Raw genomic sequence first — 22,624 nt, 5'->3', positions numbered from 1 at the left:
TCCCATGATTATGACATGGAAGACTTCCCGGCCACGATGTGTGACAACTGCATGACGATTTCGTTAGTTTCGGTTGACTAGCCATTGGTACAAACGAGTACAAGCGTCTACAACCGTGATATGTGTCTTTCCAGCTAACATTTGAACAATGTCTTCTGGAATTGGTAGTGGATACAAGTCTGGTAGAGTTTGAGGGAATTGTGGTATTGGTGGACAACTCCCAGATGACGAGGAGGTCACGCAAGTCGATAATAGGATTGAAGGACTTTCTTAAGGTGATTCAGAAAGCAACGCGAACAGTCAGCCTCACATGTCAGTTGTGAAGCGGAGTGTCTATACTTCTTCGCAGCTTCCCTCTTCCGATCAAGCAATGGTAATCGGCTCAATATTCATAGATATTTTCAACCAGGTATACTGTAACACAGTCAACTTTTCCGGAGGACGTCAAGAATCTCATAGCAATTAGCCTGCCAGATGGAAAAAGCACTGTCTTAAAGTCATACTCTGAGTGTTGGACCTTCGGATCACCTGAGAGATATGCATAGCGCAGTGCTGTATTTTGTTTGCAGGAGGCATCTTCTGCTTCAAGAAGATTGTTTCTTCGTAGGTCGTTCTGATTACGTATGCGAGCTGGGAGACTCTCATAGACAGGTGCAACTTGCCTACTCAGTTGAGGAGGTAGCGAAGCGGCCCAATTAGGCCTTCCATTCTAGAGGCAAGGGAGCGCTTGATTCTTGCTTAAGCATATTCGACTGTGATTCGGATACACCATGTAAACTGAGAGATCAGGGGTGTAATGCTTAGGGTGAGCTGCATTCATCAGGGTAATAGCAGCAAATGTCCAGCCGTAGCTGGCTGTTCTATCTCAATCTGGCGGGGTTCTTCTCAGGGCGTCAGCTGCTGGTAGATGGCTTAAGGTTCCAAAAAAGCCTTCATTAATTCCTTATAGCCGATGCCTGGTCGATGTCATCAAGGATAGTTGAAAAGCACATGATTTAGTAAGATACCAATATTTAGGCACATTAGACAATAGAATATAATCTCAGCCTTCATGAAAACGTAGTTTTTCCCAGTACGGCATGCAAGCAGTCTAGCTAAATGCCAGACTATAGCGTATACCATAGGTTGCAGGAGTTGAAGACAGGAAAAGAAGAATGTAAGATGGGAAGAGGGGCGGGAAAAGGAAGAGAGGTGGAAGAAGAAAAAAAAAAGGTGGAAGAAGGAAGAGAGGTGGGATATGGGTAGAGAAAATAATATTTATTCACACAGGAACCTGTAATAGACAAGACTTCTTCACTCACATTTATCTTTCCTTAAGAGAGACCTATTAACTAGGTCCACTGGCTTGATTCACAGATCCATTGAGCCCTTGTCTACTCTTCTTCCATTCCGATTATTCACTGACTATGGCATCGTGATTCACCCTACTCCATTGAGAACTCATCTACATCTCTTCCAGCCTTTTATCTTATCCCTTCGCCATCTTGCATCTCCACCAAGTCTCTCCTTTCTCTTCATTCTTCCCAACCACCGATTCTCGACAAGGAAGTCTGAGACCGTTCAAGCTTATACTCAAGGTTTTCCTCATTTATGTTTGTGTATCTTAGATATGCTTGGCAGACCACACAGTGTAAGAAGTTAAGTTACGAAGGACACTTCTACCCTGGTTCGTCGGCATTCAGGACGACCATGAAAGCCTAGAAATGACCGAAGGCGGAACTTGGTCTGAACTGGCTGCAGCCCACTGAGATCTCTCAGAACGTTTCACAAACGAACAAAAGACCAGACTGGTGCCCCCGAGGCCGCGTGGACTCTACCTGTTGCCCCCATCCCACCGCGCGCAATGCCAGCCTTGTTCGTCAAGGGCTGTGTGGTATATACATACAGAACATTATGTCAGTTCCTGCGACTCACGGGCCCATAGTCCCTTTACCTCCCAGCCTTCAGTAAGCACATCCAGGGTCGTTCAGGACCAGCAACAAAGAAGAGCAGGGTGCCTTGTTCTCTATTCAAACCTTGCAGGAATCCTCGATGATAACGGGGAATCAGTTGCCAATCTAGCGGATATCGAAACCAATCCTGAGAAATAAGTCAAGAAGGGGAAGTGTAGCTGCCCGAACATGACATCCGGGCTCACCAGGAACATATCAGCATTAAAAGAGTTGAAGGAGAATGTCGAAGTACGCCTGCCTGTCAGAGATACAGAATGGAGGGCTATTCTTTGTGACTTACATCTGAAACTTCTCGCTTCGAAACTTATTCAGCTGTCCTCGCGGCGTTTTTCACCAGCCGCAGGGATTCGGTACCTGGAGTTGTACGGTATCCGGCTTCCTCTCCTGGAGTGACAGACAGGCCCTGTCTAGTCGCGAGCGGACGTGAATCCGCAAGCCTATTGTACAGTCTGTACTGTACATTGACTAGATGAAACATGCGCAACTGGCTATCCTAGTTAAGCTTTGTAAGGGTATCCTCATGTCCCGGGCTGGCCGGTAACCACCGTCCGACCAGGCGTGTGGACAGATGCAGTGACGGACCTCCGACAAAAGGGCGTTCCGCGACTGTATCAGTAGGAAATCGGACAGAAGTGCAAGAATTTCGCAAAATATCATTAATATTTCATAAAAATAGTTCATAGATCCCGTCACGAATCCCAAACCTGTCTTTGTAATGTGATCCCCTGTCCACAAACATTATCCTATCCAGGAGAAAAAATCGCTATACAACCCATCAATGCATCACCCTCACCAGAACCCATCGTCCGGCCCCGGACCAAAATCAGGCCCCGGGCCAAAATCCCCAGGAGGCGGGCCATCAAAATCATGCTCCAGATGCTCGATCCCCTCGCCCAGAAGCAATCCTCCCAGCAGGCCGCCCCCGATACCCAATGCCGCGGCGCCACCCATCCCCAGCCCCCGCTTTTTCTTCTTCTGCTCCGGCTGGGGCTGTGGTTGCTGCTGCATCGGCGGCTGAGCGTACTGCGCGGGATATTGATTCGGGTAGGGGTTCTGATATTGGTTCGGGTATGGATTGTTGTATTGGTTGGGGTACTGGTTGGGATACTGGTTGTAGGGGTTGGGTTGCGGAGGCGGGGTGTTGTAGTTTTGGGGCGGGTACGGGTTGTTATTGTTGTTGTAGCCGTAGCCCGGCTGCGGTGCGTAGGGGCTTCGGCTGTCGCGGTTCGGCGGCCATGGGGATCCGCGGTCATTGTTTGGGGTCCTGCGACCGGTGCTGGCATCGTAGCTGGGGGGTGGGCCGTTGGGAGGTGGTGCAGGGCCGTCGGGCTGGGCTGGTCGTTCGGGACGCTCCCATTGTGACTGTCCTGTGTGCAGGTTCACATAGTACCTAGTTATAGGATGGATCATTAGTATTCTGCGAATGTCTAGAAGCACGAAATTTGTTTCGGGCAAGGTGTTCGCACCATTCCTGGTATCTGTCATCGAACTGAGGACGCCAGCCCTCTGGCACACGAGGCATTGGTGGTGGTGGCGGCATTTTTTTCTGATTGTGGAGTTCTGTGGTGAGATGAGACCGAGACGGTGGTGGGGTAAAAGCTGACAATATATACTGGGCGGAAAAGGGTTACTCCCTGCATGACATCATAACCATGGCTGCCTAACCCGAGCCAAGAGAATCGGCACGGTGCTTCCGCAAAGCTTATGCTGTTAGGGCGGGCCGATCCCCTTATGGTTTCCCTGGGGGAGCAAGTAGGTCATTTTTTATGAAGTCGCAGGCACCGATGTTCTTATCATAGGGACTTCCGCAGGATTCCGGAACTTCAGGAGACTGAGAATGACGCCTAGCGCATGCAGAGAGATATCTAGACCTTACTTCGCCCGTCAATACGGTTCTACAGAATTCCGGCATATCTCATATTAAGTGTAGGCAGTGCTCCCGGTGAATGTATTTCTCCCATTTCTGCCTCTACCACATAACAACAAGGTCTTATCATACCTCAACCAGCATCAAGTCACTGCAACACACACAACATGTCAACAACAGAGACTCGATACCAACCACCAGTAAGCATCCGTTCTCCGTATTACAGTCCTATGAGTGTTTTGATTGACCCTAATGTTCTAACACAGCCCGGACCGCCCCCAAATCACCCTGAATACAGTGCACCGCCTTCGGCACCGCCACCGCCCGGACCGCCCAACAACACATATTACTCCCCGGCCTCGGGTTATCCCCCTGTTTCGGGCTATCCAGCTGAAGCTGCACCGCCACAGTCCATGCAGTACTCGGCGCAACAACCCGCTCCAGCCACACAGAAAAACAAAAGCGGGGAGGAGGAATGCTGCGCAGGGTTACTTTCGGCGTTTGCGTGCTGTTGCTGTCTGGATTTGCTGTTGTGATAGCTGTCAAGACGCTGGTTCGGGAAAGTGGGTCTTCCATGTGGCTCTTCACTTTGTGGATATCTAAATGCGAGGAATCGAGGAGTCGAGGGCATGCGAGTAATTGAGAGCAACAATGCTACTGACCTTTGTTCAAGGACTGATTACATTAGTGAAGAATTTGAAATATCAATTGGCCGGATGGTGTAGTTGGTTATCACGTATCGTTAACACCGATAAGGTCCTGGGATCGAGCCCCAGTCTGGTCATTTCTTTTTTCATCCTCCTCTTCACTATCGGTATAGTCCTCGGATCCGGATATGATGTTGCCGATAGATGAAAGAGCAATGGAAATGGCTTTAACGGTATGGCCTAGAAGCATCTTGGGAGCACCATCCCCTTCAGGGTTCCAGATTTCGATGCGGCCGTCACCAGTGCTGGATACGACATGGCCATCAAGGGACAAAGCCAGTGAATAGGTTTCGTAAGATCGTCGAAAGGTTCTCAGACACTTGCCACTCTCCACGTCGCAGATCATGATACCGAGAGTCTCGGCAGTGATGATCTGGCCATTGGAGGTGAATCCGATTGCATTAATAGAGCCAATACATCCCCCCAGCGTCTTAAGACATTCACCACGATGGATGTCCCAGATCCTGATACCACAATACCCGGATGCTAGTAGATTGCCATCCGGTGACAAGGCGATCAACCCAGAGTACTTGGCATCGGTGTCAAGTGTGCTGAGACAGACCGCGATCATAATCCCAGATCTTGACAATGCCACCGCCATCGCAAGAGATAATCCCCGGGAGATGAAATTACTGCTTTGATTCCTTTAGCATGTCCCACAAGTGTTCTGAGACAATCGCCACTCTGAACATCCCATATTCTGATTATTAAGTCGTCCGAACCTGATGCGGTCGGATTGTTGCTGTGCAAGAAAGCGACCGACTTGATTTCGTCGCCGTGGCCATGAAGCGTCTTGAGATAGTGACCGCTGGCTGACTCCCAAATTCTCACAGTGCGGCCATAGCCCCCTGCTGCTATAAGCGTCCCATCAGGAGAACAAGGGACGGAGTGAATTTTATTATCCGTTTGCAGAGTCTGGAGACAGGCACTCCATTCCGGCTCCATCTCTGGCTTGGTAGTAATTCATCTAGGCTCCTCATGCTTAAAAAGTCGACGTATAGCACTCTGTTCTGGAGCAAATATGAGCGTCGCGACATATGTTTGAAGGGGAAATTTCTCGATAGCTGTTCGGTTTGCCAGGGTAAATCGGTAAAAATCTCCAACCAAACAAATAAATATTGGCTTCGGGGAGATACGCTGATCGAATGAGTATGAAGGGGTTAAATCTTCCTCAGATCATAGTGGCCTACCCTGAGCATTTCAATGACATTAGCTGTGCTTAGCACAGCCACAGAGTAACTTCTCAGGAGACTTAGAGCCTCGAGCCAGTAAAGAGAGCGATCTATCCAAAAGTGACTGCCCTCGTCAAGCAGGGAACCTTCCTCTGGTCCGGTCTTCATGTCACAGAGATGGTCGATCCAATAGAGGCAGGAAAATCGAAGAGACTCAAGTGGATCCTGGTGAGGAACTACGACCTCGTCGATATCGTAACCAGCATGCCGCCAGTCGAAAATGTCTCTTTTCAAAGACTCCATGACGGTAAGGGATGCTGACAAAATCATGCTATGTCCTTCCTTGTGCCCTCGTGGAAAAATCTCATGTATAACTGCGGGACCTTGATCTTGAACAAGGAAGTCTTTGGCTGACTGTTGCATGAAGGAAACAATCTGAATGTCCTCCCTGAAGGTAAGAAAGTCACAGTGTCTCACAATGGATTCATGGGCAGCCAATTCATCCAACTGCGCCAACGCTACTATTTCGGTCAAGTCAAGAGACTGATATGCGTTAGCCATGATCAAAAGAACTTTCCCACAGTCTTCAGCATGATCGGGCTTGGTGAGATTATGCAGAATCGTCGTGCAAAGATCGTGTAAGCCAGGAGGAGCCTTTTTCACTTTCTCGAGAGCTTTGTCGGGTGCGCATGTCTTGAGCTCTTTGATCATCAGAGCCACCCACAGGAAAGTGCCATAGGATCTATCTTGTAGCACATGTTCAATATTTTGAATCAACCCCGCTAACTTCCAGGACGAGAGGTTTCCGTTCCGGCGCAGCTTGTGCTGATATTGATCTCTGAGCTCCGACATTTTATGACTGATATAGGCATTAACTGCCCCAGACACCGAGGCAGCAATTAGTTCGAGGCAAAGTTGCCCATTTTCCGCGTGGGTCCCTAATGCTTCATCGATCGAAGATTCATTTCGACTCGAAAGGAGCCATTTCACTCTTCTGTTGGTTGATGTTTCCGCCACCAACTCCAGAAGCTGCGACAAGCCCGGCTCTTCCCTCCGACATTCATCGAGGCCATCCACCACAAGATATATCCTTCCCAGGCCTTGATCCTCAAGCATATTACTAAACACTCTCTTGAGGTTATAAAACGCCGTGTGGTCTTCGAACAGAACAGGTCCAAGATCTGTAAAGGCTTTGGTGAGATGGAGGATGAGTGACTTCTTTTGACGCAGGATCATCCATATCAACCCCCTCAGAACCGCAGTCGCCGTATTAAGTCTGTTTTCTGTTCCACGACAGAAGAAGTATGATAAACAGTACTCATCAAAGTGTAGTTCAAGGTGGGCCTCTAGCTCATGGACAACGCCGATTAGCAACATCGTTTTACCCTTCCCCGCGTCGCCTCTTACCCATAAAAGGCTCTTTCCGCTGTCGCTCCAGTCGACGAAGATCCTAAACTCCTGGGTGGGGAGTACCCAGCTGTAAGAATCATAGAGCAGAATATCCTTCTGGCGCTGAAGGGACCCGATCTCTGTTGACATATCAGTGACACAGCAGTGCTGCATCGCGCTCTGGTCTTGCGGGGACAGATGCAGATCCTTCTTTTGGCAGCTGACAGGAACAAACGACAATAAAACCCTTGCGTAGGCAGTAGCAGCTAGCGCAGCCGGATTGTGGCGTCTTTCATCACCTGATCCCCCGACGCAATCAAACGATAATGTATACGGGGGTTGTTGTTTGCCCGCGGGGGGCGCGTAATTAGCTTGCTCTCATCACATCGGCAACACCCCAGACTCTCATCTTGGTGGTCATATGTGGCCGAGAACAGCTGGTCCTCTCTTGGCCGACTATAACGCTTTCTCGTATCTTCATTCGCCTACAATACATCGCCGATAACCTCATGCACCGACTGTCTTCCCACCATGCTATCACTTTGCATCTGAGACACGGTAGTCAAAAACGCCAGCGGGGGCTTATTGAATGAACCAGTGCGTTGAAATCTCCCGTGGCGGATTGATTTACCATAATCATACTGGATCACCCCACCGTAAATGTCGGCTGGCTTGCTCACGACAACATCACCAAGGCGGATGTCCGCGTCGACGCTGGGGACTCCGCCGCCAATCCCAACCATCAACCCTAGCTGGATGTTCTGGAAAGTCGCACGCATCTGAGCTACCACGGTTGAGGCAGATACTTTTCCATAGATGCCGATAGGCAATCAGGCCACCGCAACGTTGTGGCCATGGATGCTTCCTAGGGTGTAGCTATTGTCGTCGGTTCTCGACTGCTGTAACGAAGGGTGAGTGCGATCAAGCATCGCCTTCGCGGCTGCCATCTCCAGTAGAAGGCACAGATCCATGCGATCGTATATTAATCATGCCTAAAGAACATTGGTGAAGCTATGGATCAAATTCAGATTCAGGTGTGGGGAGATTTGTTGGCTCCATGCACTTGAGGGTCAGGCAAAACTTAAACGTCCCAGATAGATAAGACTGAGAGAAGGAGGGGTAGTCAGCTTTCGACCTCAGTATAGCTGCATGGACATTCGGTGTTTTACATAATCACGCAGACAACTGGCAGGATCTGGTAAAGAGAAGTAGGGTTGGGTGGACTTCTGACCTAACAGGTAGGTAGCTAGGTATGCAGCCTCACCGCGACAACACATCACTAAAGTGCGTGCCAGCCCTGCAGGGATAGCAATCTCTGAGGTCGAGCAGACCCACACCCCTTTCGGCATAATGGTCTGCCCCAAAGCATACAATAAAACCCACACAAACGAAGATACTCGATGCGCTCCTGAACAATTTGCAGCAGGTTTCGTGTATGATTGTCTGCCTCTCTTTAGGTGAGGGAGGGAGGGGCAGATGAGATGCAAGAGAAACGGGATAGGTGTAAGGTTTTTATTCAAATTACCATTCCTAACAAACGAGAGGTGTACTTTTGCTTTCTGTACTGTATCGTACTGTAACCAGCGATATGAGGTCGTCGACTAGAGGCCTATCGATGTCGTTGGACTCCCCGCATGAATTGCCTAGGAAGTCAAGGCAGTAAAGTAGAGAAAACACATGCGGTCCGATCCGCATGTTGGTCAGGTATCATTTAAGGGTACCACCTAAAGGTTACATATTAGTGTTCGCTGTTCCGTTCCTGATTTTTGTATTGTTTATTGAAGGAAGAGGGGGCGGGGAGGGGCGGTCATACTGGCCCAGAATCTGGGGCAAGTACTTCTAGCCATTAGAGCAGATAATGGGAACAATAATATGTATAAAAGGCGCAAGAGAAAGAAGGGTGAGGATGAGACAGTAGATATGGCCTTTATACTCTGCCTTGCCTTCAAATTCGGAGTAAGCAGAGGGAATGTTAATAAAACAGGCGAGGTTAAGAGTGGTAAGCCCTCAATAGTCTATTTTGCTCAGATGCAACAGGGCAAAACATACGACCAATACAGGGCTGATGAGTTGTAGGTGCATGCAGCTGCTGCGACATAGTTAGCTCTTTAAAAAAGATACATCTTAGTAAACAATTGATGCCGAACTAGGTGGCTATAGTTACAGTTGTGTGGCTATCACGCCGAAATACAAGTTCATTTTCTACCCATTTGGGACGGTGCCCTTCAGATATCCATCGCAAAGATAATATGTTCTAAAATTAATTCAATTATGATAATCTTGGAAGGCTAGCATATAAAGTCCAGCATCCACAAAAAGTCCACTAGCAAAGAGAGGAAAAGAAGCAACTCACCTTAATAGCAACTCTTGCTTATCAGGACTTACACAACATCAGATCCAATCATTTTAGCCTATCTGTGTAATCACTTTACAACATCTGTAATCTACTCATCGTGAATACCTGGAAGCCAGATAACCGTCAGCGCCAATTCCAGAGCGAAAAAGCCCGAAATCAAGAGATTCACCCACAGAATATTCATCACGAGTAGGGACCACGGATTGAGCAGCCACGCTGCCAGCTCCGGGTTCCCGATGAGCATCCCCACGTCAACAAGGGCGGTCAGTGCCTCGGTGACGTTCAATGGAGTCGACGTATGGTTGCCCAGCGCCGTCTGTTGCTGAAGATGGTAGGCTTGGAGAACCAGCGGGAGCCGCTGGTGAGTCAGGTAGTTCGACCACAGTTGGTTCGAGGCGACGCTCACGAGCAAGCTGCCGTAGATCAGCAGGAGTCGCGGGCCATAGGGCGTGTCGCGGGCCCAGCGATGGAGTGGACCGGTGGAGAAGTACCAGCTACAGTAGGAGACGCTGCATGACACGAAGAGAATGGCGAGGTCCTCAAGGTCGAGCATGGTGTCTGGTGGCGTTCTTGACGAGGGGTATGGTGTGGGCACCTGAGGCTGGACAAGGTCAATGGAGCAGGCTTCAGCGCTGGGGATGACCAGTGTTGTGTTTGTAATGACCTGTTGAGGTTACTTTCACAGCATTTTAACACTGATGCACGGCGATATATATAGGCTTGCCGCTTGAAGATGAAGTATTCGCATACAACTATGGTTAGAGAAAAAGGAGCCGGAGAATATGGCTCTGAAGTAAGACCAGAAAGTTGAAGTTGAGTATTTCCCTTCTTGCTTTGTCTAGTTTATTTCCTTTTGCCATATGAAAAATACATATGTCTTCTGAGCTGAAGGACTTCATTCGATCTAAATCAATATAGATAGGCGACGAACTTAACCCGGAGTCTGTCATCTGTTCCTTTCTTCTCAATTATACCTGTTTCTTTGTTCTTCTCTCCTATTCAGTGAAATGTGCCACGCCATTTTGTAGAGACCTTGAACATAATTCGCATCATGGGAAGTGGGGAGCGGAATAGTACCTAGCATAGGACAGCCTGTCAGGCCGATACTTGCAACAATTTCCCACTTGCCCAATGGATGGTCGGACCCCCTCAAACCTGAGAGCTCGCAATGTCATGCTAAGGAGTCAGATACAACCCGCCGATTGTGTTCTATTGAGAGAATTCATATTGCCTAGGCGATACTGATATTTGCGCTTTCACAGGGGAAACCCCCTGTGTGAGAAAAATGACATCTCCCGGGAGTCACCCTAACTGTGTCTGCTCGTGGACCGGAAACAGACGGAGAAAACCTCCAGCTTGACGAATCCCTCCGTGGCCTGGATCCGCCTCAACAATTCCTCGAAGGCCAAGGACCCCCGAAAATCTCTTTGCGCATTAACATCATCGAATCCAAACACGGACAGAAAGATTGATGCTCTCTGGTCTGGTGAGCAGTCTCTTATGGGAAAGTCCTTCTCTACGCCCCATCCGTAGCTCAGAGCTTCAATGCCCGGGACCTTCTCAATCTCATTCTCTTCCCAATCCTTGAGACGTGCAATCGCTGCGTCTGTCACGGTGGGTGGCAGATCCGAAGCAAAGTACGCCAGGACTACTTGGGTGACTGCACATTGCAGTGTAGCTGGCAGAGTCGACGTGGCGGTAATGTGCTTCGTGAATCCGCCACGAGTCAGGATCCTGGGTAAGTCCTTGACAGCTTCTTGGCCCAGTCTGTGGTGCTGTTATCAGTAACTGAGATGAATGGCGGGAGGCCTCTACTCACGTTCGAGCGAAGTTTTCATGGGCTTCTAGCGAGTCCCAGTCAAAGAATGCCCAGAGGTAGGACGGATCCTCAACCTCGACACCCCAAGATACGCGAAGTGGGCCCCCCGGTGCGACGACCACGTAGTTGTACAGCTTGCTCAGGATCTGTCCTTCAGGATTATCTTCGTTCATAACATCGAGTGAAGGCTTGACGCGCATGCAGCCGATTTCGGTGACAGACATTGTACTGTGTGCGCCTCTGTTTCACGCGATGTGTGACTTTCGATGGTTTGTTGGAAATTAGGGCAAAGCTGAATTCACCGTTCCGAGATGCGAGGACCTTGAGTGAGACGGAGGGACAAAATTGCGACCGGCTGACTTGGAGGGTTGGACATCATATATATCTTTGTATATGCTTACATATTGACGACTTAAAAAAGACGCAATTTAGGCTTCCTCAATCCAACCCAAGAGCTGAATCAATCCTGATGCCTTGTGGTCAGGCAACACCAAATCCCCCGGCCTGAAGGTGGTTCGTCATCTCCGAGTAGTCAGAGTGACCCGTGACGGGAAACAGCCGCCTCCGGAAACGGATGCCTCCGTAGGCACACCAGGCTGCATTATACGTAAATCAGTAGGTGTTAGACATTGGGGGATACACATGACTGAAAACCTCAATGGAGATGTAGCCTGAAGTATAGATCGAGTCCTGGGATTTGTTCTCGACAATCTAGCCGTGTGAAATTACTGCTGCCTATTTCTATGCCATGAGCCGGGCTGAAGATACAACACCCCTCGCGTTGCGCTAGTTCAGTCCACGAGTTAAATTGATATTATCAGTAAACCATCGACAAAACGCTGGGGTGAATAAGCTTTCTTGACGATTTTACATATGATGTTCTACGTTCTGTGCAATCTGTTTAAAATTGTAAATAAGGTATGGAACGTGCCCATCTTTCCCGCCCTCCTTGTCGTCCAGAGACTGTGGCAGGCCAAACAGGTCCTCAAATTATATCGAGAACATGGATCTCTGAATTGGATGATCGAGACCGATTGGGGCCCATATGATATTCTCCGGTCCGAGCTTACTTGGGGCAAAATGTACTGGATATAATTGTGCAATTATCTGGTGTACTGAGCCTCCCTCTGGCCTTCATCGTATCGTCTCAGATCATGTGTGTGTTGAAGACCAGACCTTGTTTCGTATGGGGCTATTCACGCGGCCTTTGGTGTTGATGCTCAGTCAGAAGTCTCCTCGCCGCACCCGCCTCGTCCGATGTCTCTCCATGCTGAAGCTCGTGGCATTCGACAGAGAGCGCCAAGCATTCTCCTCTCCAACGCATGAGCTCGGACTGGGCACCGGTGATCTTTTGGCCTGATGTCAGGTCCAGAAATCGGCTGGTCAACTGCAGCGTTAGCGGATGTCGCGCCGTCAGTGACGTCCGGCTCCTCAGCGCCGCATCGTAGTACAGCCGACTGGCTGGGTCGACGTGCTTGAGTCGATCGTACAAGCCCGCCAGAAGGATTGTACATTGCAGGGTGGCCACGTGGTTGGGTCCCAGGGCCGTGCGGTAGAGGACGGCCGAGAGCTCGTGGTAGCGGAGGCACTCCGGCGGCGGGAGCCCGGCCCAGACCATGCTCTGGAGCCGGATGCACGTTGTCGACACCGGCAGGTAGGGGGCAAACCGTTCTGCAAGCCGAGTGATAGGGCTTTGGGTCGCGGCAGACAGGTTTTGGTAATGGATCGGCCAGTAACGCAGAGCATATGGGATGAGAGCCTGGCTGTGCTGCAAGCTTGTGGCCGTGTCTTGATCAAGGGGCGTGAGGGCCGGCTCGCTCGACTCGCCAATTGAGCATTTGAGGCAGATAAAAAGTCGGGTTAGGACGTCGATGGCGGGATCCTCGTTGGGGTGGACATGGCCAGCGGTCACGAGCTTCAATACTGCATCTTTGATCAACGCATGTCGAAATGAAAGCACATCGTTCGACAAGAATATCAAGCGGTTAAGTGGACGTAGTTTCCGCAGCACGAAGGTTTCATCTTTCCTATCACTGACGGGAATTGTTTGCTGGTCAACGAGAATAGAAGCCAGGGTCTGGACCTCCACTGGAATCAAAGGACGCTGGGCGACGGCAAGCAGTGCCAGCATATGCCTGGCGTCAAGGCTTACGTCCTCCATGTTGCACCGAAGGTGAATCATGTCGGAGACACTGGGCTTGGTGGTGCAAAGAAGATCCATGGCCCTGCTAAGTTGATCGGGGCTTTCTTGGTCATGAATGTGCCGGCAGGCAAGCTTCGCCCACAGAAAAGAGCCCTCGCTCGCCGCAGTGAGAGCACCGATAATAGCCTCTTTATCTTTTCCGGGCAGCTTGGGGAAAATATTCCCACTCACCAAAGAGCTTTCAACCACAGTGGAGATATCACCGAAAACCAGATTTTCTCTCACCTCCAAGAGGGTCTGACCGCTGGCTATCGGAGGTTTCTGGGTTCCTAGTGTGATCAGTTTCACATTCGCTGTCTCAGCAGTGATGGAGAGAAGCTTGCGCAGCAAAGTCGTCTCATCGCACAAGGCCTCGTCCACCCCATCTACGACCAGGAATACTTGGTCGTTTCCCGGGGCGAGACATGTCAGTGCGCGCTTCAGAGTATCCCACAAGAGGCTATCATAATCATCGCTGTCTGTGGTCCGCCGACTACGGTCGAATGCATCGCTCAGTAGTAGCAGGAGTGGAACGTGACCAATGGACTGAATGAACATTTGATGCAAGAGGCTCCGGGCAATGGAACGCATGGTGCCCTCTGCTGGGAATCTGATACCTGTCGAGCGTCCGTTAGGCACCGGGGTTTTGAAGAACTGTACGGCCGCATATGCTCACTGCTGAAAACACACAGACGCGGGGAAGTGGAGGCAGCGCGTTTCCGTTGCAAGTATTTGAGGATCGCTTGCGACAAAACACTCTTCCCTGTACCCGAGCGCCCGAAAATATGGATCTGAGCGCATTGATCCGTTCGCCATCGTCGGACATAAGGTGATATCCACGAACAGGTGTTCTCCTCCCGTTCCATGGCGTGGACTGAGACATTCTCGTCGAGACGCGCAATCGCACGATCATCGGGCGCAAGCCAAGATCGGATTGCATCGATATTATCACCTGTTGGACAGGGAGGTTAGATAACCATGGCATTCTTCAAGAAAATGGACACATTCGAATTAGCCATAAAATGAACTTGCCTTTGTCCGGGTCCCGGGTCGCTCCCAGCAACCGATGCCTTGAAATCGCTATTGTGACCTTCTCGCAGCGACTCCGAAATGTCTCGATCTGGCCCGCATAATGTTTGTGGAAGTTGGAGTGGAGCTCATCACCTGATCCGCGCATAGCATGGCATAGTCCAACGGAGAAACGAGCAATGAGGGTTACTAAATCAACAAGGGCCAAAGCGAGTTGCTCGGCGATTTTTTCGGTACTGTCGAGGCTTGTTCCGCGCAATATATTTTCCAAAGGGGCGGAGATGTCATGGAAAAAGCCAAAGGCAAGTCCCAGCGGCGTTACATTATCCTCTCCATACTAGACGAAAGCATGAGCCTTTCAGGGACTAAACACAAAGGTTGCAGGTTTATGGCGCGAGCTGGGTTCTGAGAAATACAAACCTCCAGGAGCATGGCAAAGTAGCCATACGCAAGACTAGTGGCAAGGTAAATATCTGCCATAAATGGCTCGACGATCTCCTCCACTGCGTTCAGCCTCTCCACGAGGGCCTGGGCCCATGCCAGCAGATTGTCATAAGAGCTCGCTTCAAACGGGAGGCGGCTCAAGCGCTCTCCACGGATCCGTTCTATGAGTGAGGAGGCGGAGACCTCCAGAAGAAGTGCAGTGCTCGAAAGGGATATATCATCAAGACTCCATTGAAACAGAGGAGTGATGAGTCTGGAGATCGTCGCAGGGTTAGCACCTTCTCGGCTCTGAACTTGCCTTGAGGTGACAGGCAGAGATCTTGATCCTGATGCGGAGACTGGCATCGCGGACATAGTAGGTGTCGTGTCCACGGACTGGAGCCTTCGATGCTTCGAACTTCCTGAGGCAACGAGGTCTTCAATCGCTTAAAAGGAGAATTAGATCTCAGCTGGCAGTGCATGGTGGATTCTCCGGTCGCAGTTGGATCCAGTAGATTTCTCAGCTCCCCACACCACCTGCTTGTGATCAGCGAACACCTAGTCCGCTTGGGGAAGTGGAGGGAAGTGGATGCATTGATTAGCGTTCCATAGCAGATGTTGGTTTGTTAATTGGGCCGATGATCCTCGATAGCCCTAGTCTATACCAGTACTACTAGGTACCTAGTTCCAGCACTGTACATGTACATGGGTAGTGACATTGAGTGATATTATAACAGGATGTCACCGGTACTGTCACACTGTGGCTGCAGATACGTGTTGGTAGGTCTTCATCCAGACTACGTGGCCAGAGAGTTCACGCCAGGCTTTAGCGCTAATGTGGGTGGGGGCAATCGGAATCTACTAAAGTCCTTCGCTTTCCGCGCCTCGACCCCCAGACTCCATGTCGAATGTTGGTCAATGGTGGAAAGCGAAGTTCTATTGTTATCTGCAGCTCGTTGGAGCCATCTCCGAACATGATATAGAAGGCTATCGAGACGTATGGTGCACGATCTCATGAGCAGTGTGCCGCAAATCGAAGGAGAAGGAGATGGGACAAAAGCGACGAATGAGGGGTAGAATAAAAAAGCAATTATGAGTTTTATGCAACCCATCCTTACATGTCACACTTTCAAGGGTTGCTCCAATTAGGATCAGCAGAATGCTGCATCGTTGCCCAAGGAGTGTTCGCCCGCACCCAGAAGGGTTCTCAAAGATTCGGCGTGGGAGCCTCTGCACGCAGTCGCCGACAAACACACCCAGATCACCTCTCTTCGCGCCCGTAAAAAATGGGACTGAAGACGTACGTTCGAAAATTCAAAGCCAAGCTACGGGGACTGTTTCGTCTCCAGACAAAACATATCCTCGCAGAACCACACCCTCTTGAAAATGCAGCTACAGGACATGCAGAGAAGTCCCGCGAGAAGCCCCCATCGCCACAATATCAGGGACTGGTCAACGGCCAAAGTGCAAGCGCCAATCTCTGGCAGAGAGCAGAAGATATTCTGAATAGAAACCGGGATAAACACCAGCTTCTTCAATCAGTATACGCGACGCTGGCCGAGGAGTTAGGTGAGGAGCTGCAACCGATCGGCACTGCTCGCCGCCAGGCTCAATTAGACAGACTGTTTCAGAAGCGGGTGAACGCGTTGGAGAAGCAGAAATGGAAGATACAATTCGGTGATCAAGCGGTGGCGGTCCAGGACCTGGTGAATGGTCTCTTCGAAAAGGTCTTGGTGATAAAGGGACTTGTTGATACGGCTGCCAGCGCCAGCCCTCCAGCAGCGCTGGCTTGTGCTGGCCTATCAGTCATATTCATGCTCGCTTTGCAAGCAACCAGTCAACAGGCGATTCTTCTTCAAACTTTAGACTATACCTCGAGTTTGATGTGTCGCTTCCAGGTGATCGAAGATGTTTACCGCTCCGGGGAGCATGCTCCGGTTTCTACGCCAGGGCACCAAGCCGATCTGCTGCAAAAGTTCGAAGATCATTTGACCGACTTATACGCTGCCATCCTCGAGTTCCAGGCCCGTGCACTGCAATATCTTGGGAAACGCAGCATTGCACGGCTGTTGGGCGACGCTTTCGAACACGAAGGGTGGGATGATATATTGCAGAACATCAAGTCTCTCGAGGTAGATACAGAGAAAGACGCTCAGATAATCGGGGCTGCGAATGTGGATCAGCGACTCAGGGCGATCCAAAGTACGCAACAATACGAAAGCACGCGTCAGATGTTGATCGATCGTGACAAAAAGGTCATGAAACTCCTGCGTACTCTGTATACCTCTCCATACAAAGACCGGAAAGATCGAAACGATGATCGAGTGCCTGGCACATGCGAATGGTTCACACATCATTCTCTATTTGAGAGCTGGCATCAAACCGAAGGCTCTAGTCTGCTATGGGTTTCAGCCGATCCTGGATGCGGCAAATCTGTGTTGGCCAGGTACCTCGTGGATGACTTTCTCCCCGCCAGGAAGGAAGCCACAATATGCTACTTCTTCTTCAAGGATGATTTCTCGGATCAGAACACTGCCGCCAGCGCAATCAGTGCAATTGTGCGCCAGGTTTTCCTGTCCAACCCACAGTTGCTGCGGGATTCCATACTGGCCAAGTTCGGCACGGACGGTGATAGGTTGACCAAGTCCTTCGATGATCTCTGGTCTATCTTTACCAGTCTGGTGACGGACCCATGCCTCGGTGAGGTTATTTGCGTCTTGGACGCCCTCGATGAATGCGAGAAAGTGGGCCGCGGCCGTTTGATTGAAGAGCTTGTCCGTTCTTCTCAGGGAGGCTTGGGAACTGGCAATGTGAAGTTTCTCGTCACCAGCCGGCCATATCTCGATATCTACCGGGAATTCCAAGGTGCCCAAGGGGACCTGTCAATGATTCATCTCAGTGGTGAAGGCGAGGAGGAGATCGACCAAATCTCCAAGGAGATCAATCTTGTTACTCAGAAACGGGTCGAGGACATTGCTCGCGAACGTGGTCTCACCTCCAAACAATGCCAGATGTTACTAGACGAACTCCTGCCGGTGGTCGACCGTACTTACCTCTGGGTCACCCTAACTATGGATGTCATCCGAACTACTCCTGGCTTCACAAAGGGAAATATTCGGGCGGCAGTGAGTCAGCTTCCTTCCACAGTTGATGACGCCTACGAGAAAATCCTCAGTCGAAGCCCAGCGCCTGAGCGAGCAAAAACCATCTTGCAGACTATTCTTGCCGCAGAACGTCCGTTATCCGTGAACGAACTCGCTTTGGTGTTTGCCTGCGACCAAGCTTTCAAGGAATCTGTAGACCTTGAAGACTACTTGGAGACTGCGGAGGATTTCAAACAAACTCTTCGGCAGATTTGTGGTCTTTTTGTAGTCGTCATTCACTCACAAGTATACTTGCTCCACCAAACAGCCAGGGAGTTTCTAGTCCGATCAGAATACACGCCTCCTTTGGACCCCATTGCTAGGACACCCACTTGGAAAGGCTCGATCGATCTCCAGGACTCGAACCGACTACTAGCCGAGGTCTGCGTACGGTATCTTGCATCTGAAAAACACCAGGAACTGGACACACTCGAGGGATACGCGACACGGAACTGGGCAACGCATTTCAGTTCATGTACAATCACCTACGAGGACCCCATTACACCCTTGGCACGAGAGCTCTGTTCCTCAGACTGTCATGCAGCTCTCGAGTTCGCCTTTCAATCCGGCCTCTCTTCTGTGGTTGAATATCTGATCAAGGTCGAAAAAGCCGGTGTCGGGCCTCCAAGCCTTATGGGCCGCACATTCCTGGCGAGCCGCGCCGAGGAAGGACGTGCAGATCTGGTTCAGATGATCTTTGAGTATGCCATTGATGTGACTTCCGGTAGTGCATCTTGGGCCATTCCACTGCGACTAGCCGTCATAAATGGGCATGTGGGAGTAGTAAAGATGTTCCTCGAGAGCGGTGTAAATCTCGCTCCGAGAAACGGATTAAGGGATACATCCATCTGTTACGCGGCATTTGAAGGAAACACAGAAATCCTGGAACTCCTGCTCAGCCATGGGGCTGATGTCAATACTCGAGATTTACTGGGCAGGACCCTACTATCCCTAGCGGAAGGCCATGACGCTGCCTGTCGGTTGCTTATTAGCTCCGGTGCAGAGGCTGAGTGACAAACTTGAAGCTAATCGAATGGGACCCAGATGGGTGCTTATGCTAACTTGTGAGTTCAAGGTCTTTGTCCTTCTCTTTCTCTTCACTTTATGTTTCTCTTCCTCTTCTGTTACTTTCTCGTTCTTCTCTTCTCTCTATCAGTTATGTCTTTGACAAGGGGCGGCGAATCCCAGTTCGAAGCGGTGTATTCCTGGAGAAGTGGCATAATGGCTATTCCGCATGGGCATACAAGATCCATTCCAATTAATGCAGGCGTGTTTTTGATTACCGAACCGGGATCTGTGGAAGATTGGGTAGCAGGCAGATTCATAAGGAACAGGTGAGATTTGTCGATAATTTAATATAGTCTTAGGAATTGGCTGTTGGCCGATTGTTGCTTTGCCTGGTAATTAGGGCAACTTCGTTACCGCACCACCATTCATCGATCAACGATCATGCAATTCATACGAGTGCTTTGTTGCCGGGTCCGGCTTGAAAATTCAAGTTCAACGCGGCGTTGCAATATCATCTGTTAGCGATGATGAGCCGGTCAGATGTATAGGACATGCTTGAGCTCATTATGCGTGAACAAGTGGACTGCTTCGGTTCGGCGTGATACAAGCTGCATGCAGTCCATATGCAGGCGCGGCTCAAGCTAACACATGAGCTACCCCACATGCAAGGCCGAAGCGAACACTCGTCATCTGTGTACAGTACTACCGCTGATGGTCCAGGGATGACTCTCCCCTTGCGTACTGCCAGATCTGGCACTCTGCGTGTGAATTGACCTCATATATCTCGATCCAAGACCGCTTACCGCTAAATTGTTAATTACTAGCAAGGTAACACTCATACACCGGTTCTACCAACATGTTGATTGTTTGGTTTGCTTATTGCTGGTCTCTCACCATACTGATTCTATTTTCACAAAGAACTTATACATATACACTCGCCCTCCCGGGGCAACCATCGTGCTTTCTTTATACTATATTGATCTCGGTTGATAAACATCCACCACCATGGAGCTGACATTTTCCATCTTCCGGGGTTCCGCCGACGAGAGGATTGCTTCAGACACTACCACTCGCCAACTCGGAGCCAACGAGGTGTACATTGAAACCACCCACTCGGGGCTTTGCGGCACAGACGAGCACTTTATGCACCAAGGCCTGGCACTGGGACATGAAGGGGTCGGGATTGTGAAGCACGTCGGCCCAGACGTTACCTCCGTCCACGTTGGAGATCGGGTCGGATATGGATATGTGCGAAAGACGTGCCGTGCGTGTAACCGGTGTCTCACGGGTATGAACCTCTGCTCCCTGGTTGATATCGCCTTCTGCCCGTTACCCTAAACCCCATACTCTTCCTCTGACTACCGCGTCGCACCTGCACAGGCTGGTCCCAGTACTGCCCCACCGGACGCATGTACCTGACGCACGACCACGACCTCGGATCCCTCAGCCATGGCACAGTCTGGGACGCTGACTGGGTCTTCCCCATCTCTGACGGGTACGATTCCGCCCACGCCGCCCCACTGCTCTGCGCCGGAGCCACCGTCTGGACCTGTCTGACGCAGTACAACGTCCGGCCTGGCCAGCGCGTTGGCGTGCTCGGCATTGGCGGCGTCGGCCACTTGGCCATCAAGCTGACAAACGCGATCGGATGCCACGTGGTGGTGCTCTCGCGCACCGAGGGCAAACAACAGGAGGCCCTGGATTTTGGGGCGGCGGAGTTCCACCTGTTTGGAGGTGATCATGCGCTCGAAGAAACGTTCGAGCCAGTACAGCATCTTCTGATCTGTGGACAGCCGGGGAAGAGTCTTGATACGTGAGTTCTCCGCTTGCCTTGTTGACATGTTCAAAAGACCTTTCCGCTGACCAGGGTCCATCGTTTCATCCATACAGACTAGTCCCATTGATGGACAACAATAGTGCCATGTTTTTCATTACGGCGTCCTTCGAGCCAATTGAGGTCTCGTTCGCGCTCATGATCCAGCGCGGGATCTGCATTCAGTCGTCCTTCATTGCCTCCCGCCAGGTCGTCCTGGACCTGCTAGAGTTTGCCTCTCGGAAGAAGATATATCCCACGATCATGGAGTTTCCGTTGACACAGGCGGGGATTGAAGAAGCGATGCAGATGCTCAGGACTGGAAGAATACGGTACAGGGCTGTTTTACATCGCTGAAATATGGTGGTATAGCTTGTCCTTTCAATCGGGACTAAGAGTAGGGGGCTCTAGGTCACGTTAGTTGGATCTATACACCGGCAACAGTAAAATGCGGTTTTCCAAGGTGAAAGCGGATTTCACTGGTTGAAAGGGAATGGCAATATGAATGATTGGTTGGTAGGTGTGCGATATGTTAGTCCTTCTCTCTCTAATCGTATATTGAGGTGGTGTTTCTGACTGGGCAACACAAGGAACGGTTTCATGGATCGGAATACGACGAGGGTTGGTTTCTGTCTCTTGCTTCCAAGAAACAAGTCCTCTAATCAGAGATATATGACGCGTAAAAAAACTTCCAGATAGCCCGTTGATACCCAATGGCATTTTCATACGGATGAAATATGAAGAGAATTGAAGAGAAAGCATCAATTGTCGAGAGTCGTCGTGGACGTTGGGGCCAGGAAGAACGTAGCAAACGGGCTGTTCAGACTATATTAAAACTGTATCATGCAAAATCAATCTACGTCGAGACATAGAGAATATATATCATCTGCAAGGAGAATATGATCAAAATACAAACCTTAACTTTTACGTACAGACGCAAAACTATGCGTTGGGTTACCTCTTGACAATCTCACCCGGGTTTCATTGATGATGGGGATAGTACACCACGAGATCAGTCAGAGTGGAATCTCCCAAGTTGCACTCTTGATAATTGCCATATAGATAAATGGCGTGCTGTGATTGCCTCCTTACCTCTTCTCGTCATGTTCTATCTGCCTTTGGAGGGGTTAAAGAACCTGCTCATGGCTGCAAATTGATTGACATCATACTCCGTAGTCAGGTGTGCCCTTCTATTTACACCGCAGTACCGTGAGAACATCGGGGTATTTTCCCGATAAGCATTTTGCCCAGAGCCATCCAAGTGATAGACATCTATGCAGACAAGGAGAGTGCTTCTGCGGACACGTCATGATCTACCCCCGTGGGCCACATCGTGGACATGCATAACTTCGTCACTCTTATGCGACCACGATCAGATCTGATGGACCCAGTCATTGTTATAGGCCGCAGATTGATACCTGGCATTGAGACTTATCTTAGCGCTGGGGTAAGCCAGATTTATTCTTAAGGTCGGGCCACGGTTTGCCTCTCATCGCAATGGCTTCTCGACTCAGTATCGTCATCATGAGGCATTGGACACCGTCGTGCAACATAGATGCAAAAGCTTACAATTCCCCATTCCTTAACACCTGTAAAGCCCTCTGAAGAACCTTGAATGATCACATTTGGGCCAACTCGCGGCTTCGACTTTAGAAATTTATGCAAGGGGGCGGCGCGCCGCAGATCCTGGACCAAATCCAGTCCTTCAACATCCCAGGTGACATCACAGGTGTCCTGCCCTGTCGGACGTCGTAGCACGCTAAG

The 22,624-nt window shown here is 50.2% G+C and overlaps 9 protein-coding genes and 1 non-coding gene across 10 annotated transcripts; 3 read left to right on the top strand and 7 right to left on the bottom strand.

The window, feature by feature from the left end:
• Nucleotides 1-2,596: 2,596 nt before the first annotated feature.
• On the bottom strand, nt 2,597-3,515 carry BO86DRAFT_455480 (WW domain-containing protein). Its single transcript, XM_025677115.1, has 2 exons — nt 3,419-3,515; nt 2,597-3,342 (listed from the first exon to the last, which is right to left on the bottom strand). The coding sequence occupies exons 1-2, from the start codon at nt 3,490-3,492 to the stop codon at nt 2,742-2,744; spliced, it is 675 nt and encodes a 224-aa protein (XP_025528729.1). The 5' UTR covers nt 3,493-3,515; the 3' UTR covers nt 2,597-2,741.
• Nucleotides 3,516-4,529: 1,014 nt separating this feature from the next.
• Nucleotides 4,530-4,603, top strand: BO86DRAFT_t104. The gene has a single exon. It is a non-coding gene; the product is annotated as a tRNA-Val (tRNA).
• BO86DRAFT_398527 (WD40 repeat domain-containing protein) lies at nt 4,552-5,127 on the bottom strand (the record flags this gene model as incomplete). The annotated part of the gene is made up of 1 exon (XM_025673563.1): nt 4,552-5,127. The coding sequence occupies one exon, from the start codon at nt 5,125-5,127 to the stop codon at nt 4,552-4,554; it is 576 nt and encodes a 191-aa protein (XP_025528728.1).
• Nucleotides 5,038-7,441, bottom strand: BO86DRAFT_427657 (uncharacterized protein; the record flags this gene model as incomplete). Its single annotated transcript, XM_025675560.1, has 2 exons — nt 5,038-5,663; nt 5,717-7,441. Coding segments are annotated over 2 exons (1,899 nt in total), but the record flags the coding sequence as incomplete, so codon positions are not given.
• BO86DRAFT_427645 (uncharacterized protein) lies at nt 7,118-8,069 on the bottom strand. Its single transcript, XM_025675559.1, has one exon. The coding sequence runs from the start codon at nt 7,864-7,866 to the stop codon at nt 7,573-7,575; it is 294 nt and encodes a 97-aa protein (XP_025528726.1). The 5' UTR covers nt 7,867-8,069; the 3' UTR covers nt 7,118-7,572.
• Nucleotides 8,070-9,531: 1,462 nt separating this feature from the next.
• Nucleotides 9,532-9,996, bottom strand: BO86DRAFT_398525 (uncharacterized protein; the record flags this gene model as incomplete). Its single annotated transcript, XM_025673562.1, has 1 exon — nt 9,532-9,996. One exon carries the CDS (start codon nt 9,994-9,996, stop codon nt 9,532-9,534), a length of 465 nt encoding a protein of 154 aa, XP_025528725.1.
• A 327-nt stretch (nt 9,997-10,323) lies between these two features.
• On the bottom strand, nt 10,324-11,915 carry BO86DRAFT_455479 (uncharacterized protein). Its single transcript, XM_025677113.1, has 2 exons — nt 11,263-11,915; nt 10,324-11,210 (listed from the first exon to the last, which is right to left on the bottom strand). The coding sequence occupies exons 1-2, from the start codon at nt 11,484-11,486 to the stop codon at nt 10,751-10,753; spliced, it is 684 nt and encodes a 227-aa protein (XP_025528724.1). The 5' UTR covers nt 11,487-11,915; the 3' UTR covers nt 10,324-10,750.
• Nucleotides 11,916-12,425: 510 nt separating this feature from the next.
• On the bottom strand, nt 12,426-15,271 carry BO86DRAFT_455478 (uncharacterized protein; the record flags this gene model as incomplete). The annotated part of the gene is made up of 4 exons (XM_025677112.1): nt 12,426-14,061; nt 14,135-14,396; nt 14,535-14,810; nt 14,894-15,271. The coding sequence occupies 4 exons, from the start codon at nt 15,269-15,271 to the stop codon at nt 12,455-12,457; spliced, it is 2,523 nt and encodes an 840-aa protein (XP_025528723.1). The 3' UTR covers nt 12,426-12,454.
• Nucleotides 15,272-16,470: 1,199 nt separating this feature from the next.
• On the top strand, nt 16,471-19,038 carry BO86DRAFT_284296 (uncharacterized protein; the record flags this gene model as incomplete). Its single annotated transcript, XM_025667345.1, has 1 exon — nt 16,471-19,038. A coding segment is annotated over one exon (2,568 nt), but the record flags the coding sequence as incomplete, so codon positions are not given.
• Nucleotides 19,039-20,052: 1,014 nt separating this feature from the next.
• BO86DRAFT_427640 (NAD(P)-dependent alcohol dehydrogenase) lies at nt 20,053-21,217 on the top strand (the record flags this gene model as incomplete). The annotated part of the gene is made up of 3 exons (XM_025675558.1): nt 20,053-20,335; nt 20,428-20,860; nt 20,938-21,217. 3 exons carry the CDS (start codon nt 20,053-20,055, stop codon nt 21,215-21,217), a joined length of 996 nt encoding a protein of 331 aa, XP_025528721.1.
• Nucleotides 21,218-22,624: the final 1,407 nt, after the last annotated feature.

The sequence above is a fragment of the Aspergillus japonicus genome (genome assembly GCF_003184785.1).
Source record: "Aspergillus japonicus CBS 114.51 unplaced genomic scaffold BO86scaffold_17, whole genome shotgun sequence".
NCBI classification, from domain to species: Eukaryota; Fungi; Ascomycota; class Eurotiomycetes; order Eurotiales; family Aspergillaceae; genus Aspergillus; species Aspergillus japonicus.
This window is presented reverse-complemented; position numbering and strand designations above follow the sequence as displayed.

Coding starts and splice junctions, on each gene's coding strand:
- BO86DRAFT_455480 (XM_025677115.1), bottom strand. CDS start 3,492: ATGCCGCCACCACCACCAATGCCTCGTGTGCCAGAGGGCTGGCGTCCT. Junction 3,343..3,418: donor GATGACAGATACCAGGAATG/GTGCGAACACCT, acceptor TCCTATAACTAG/GTACTATGTGAACCTGCACA.
- BO86DRAFT_427645 (XM_025675559.1), bottom strand. CDS start 7,866: ATGCGTGCGACTTTCCAGAACATCCAGCTAGGGTTGATGGTTGGGATT.
- BO86DRAFT_455479 (XM_025677113.1), bottom strand. CDS start 11,486: ATGTCTGTCACCGAAATCGGCTGCATGCGCGTCAAGCCTTCACTCGAT. Junction 11,211..11,262: donor CATGAAAACTTCGCTCGAAC/GTGAGTAGAGGC, acceptor ACAGCACCACAG/ACTGGGCCAAGAAGCTGTCA.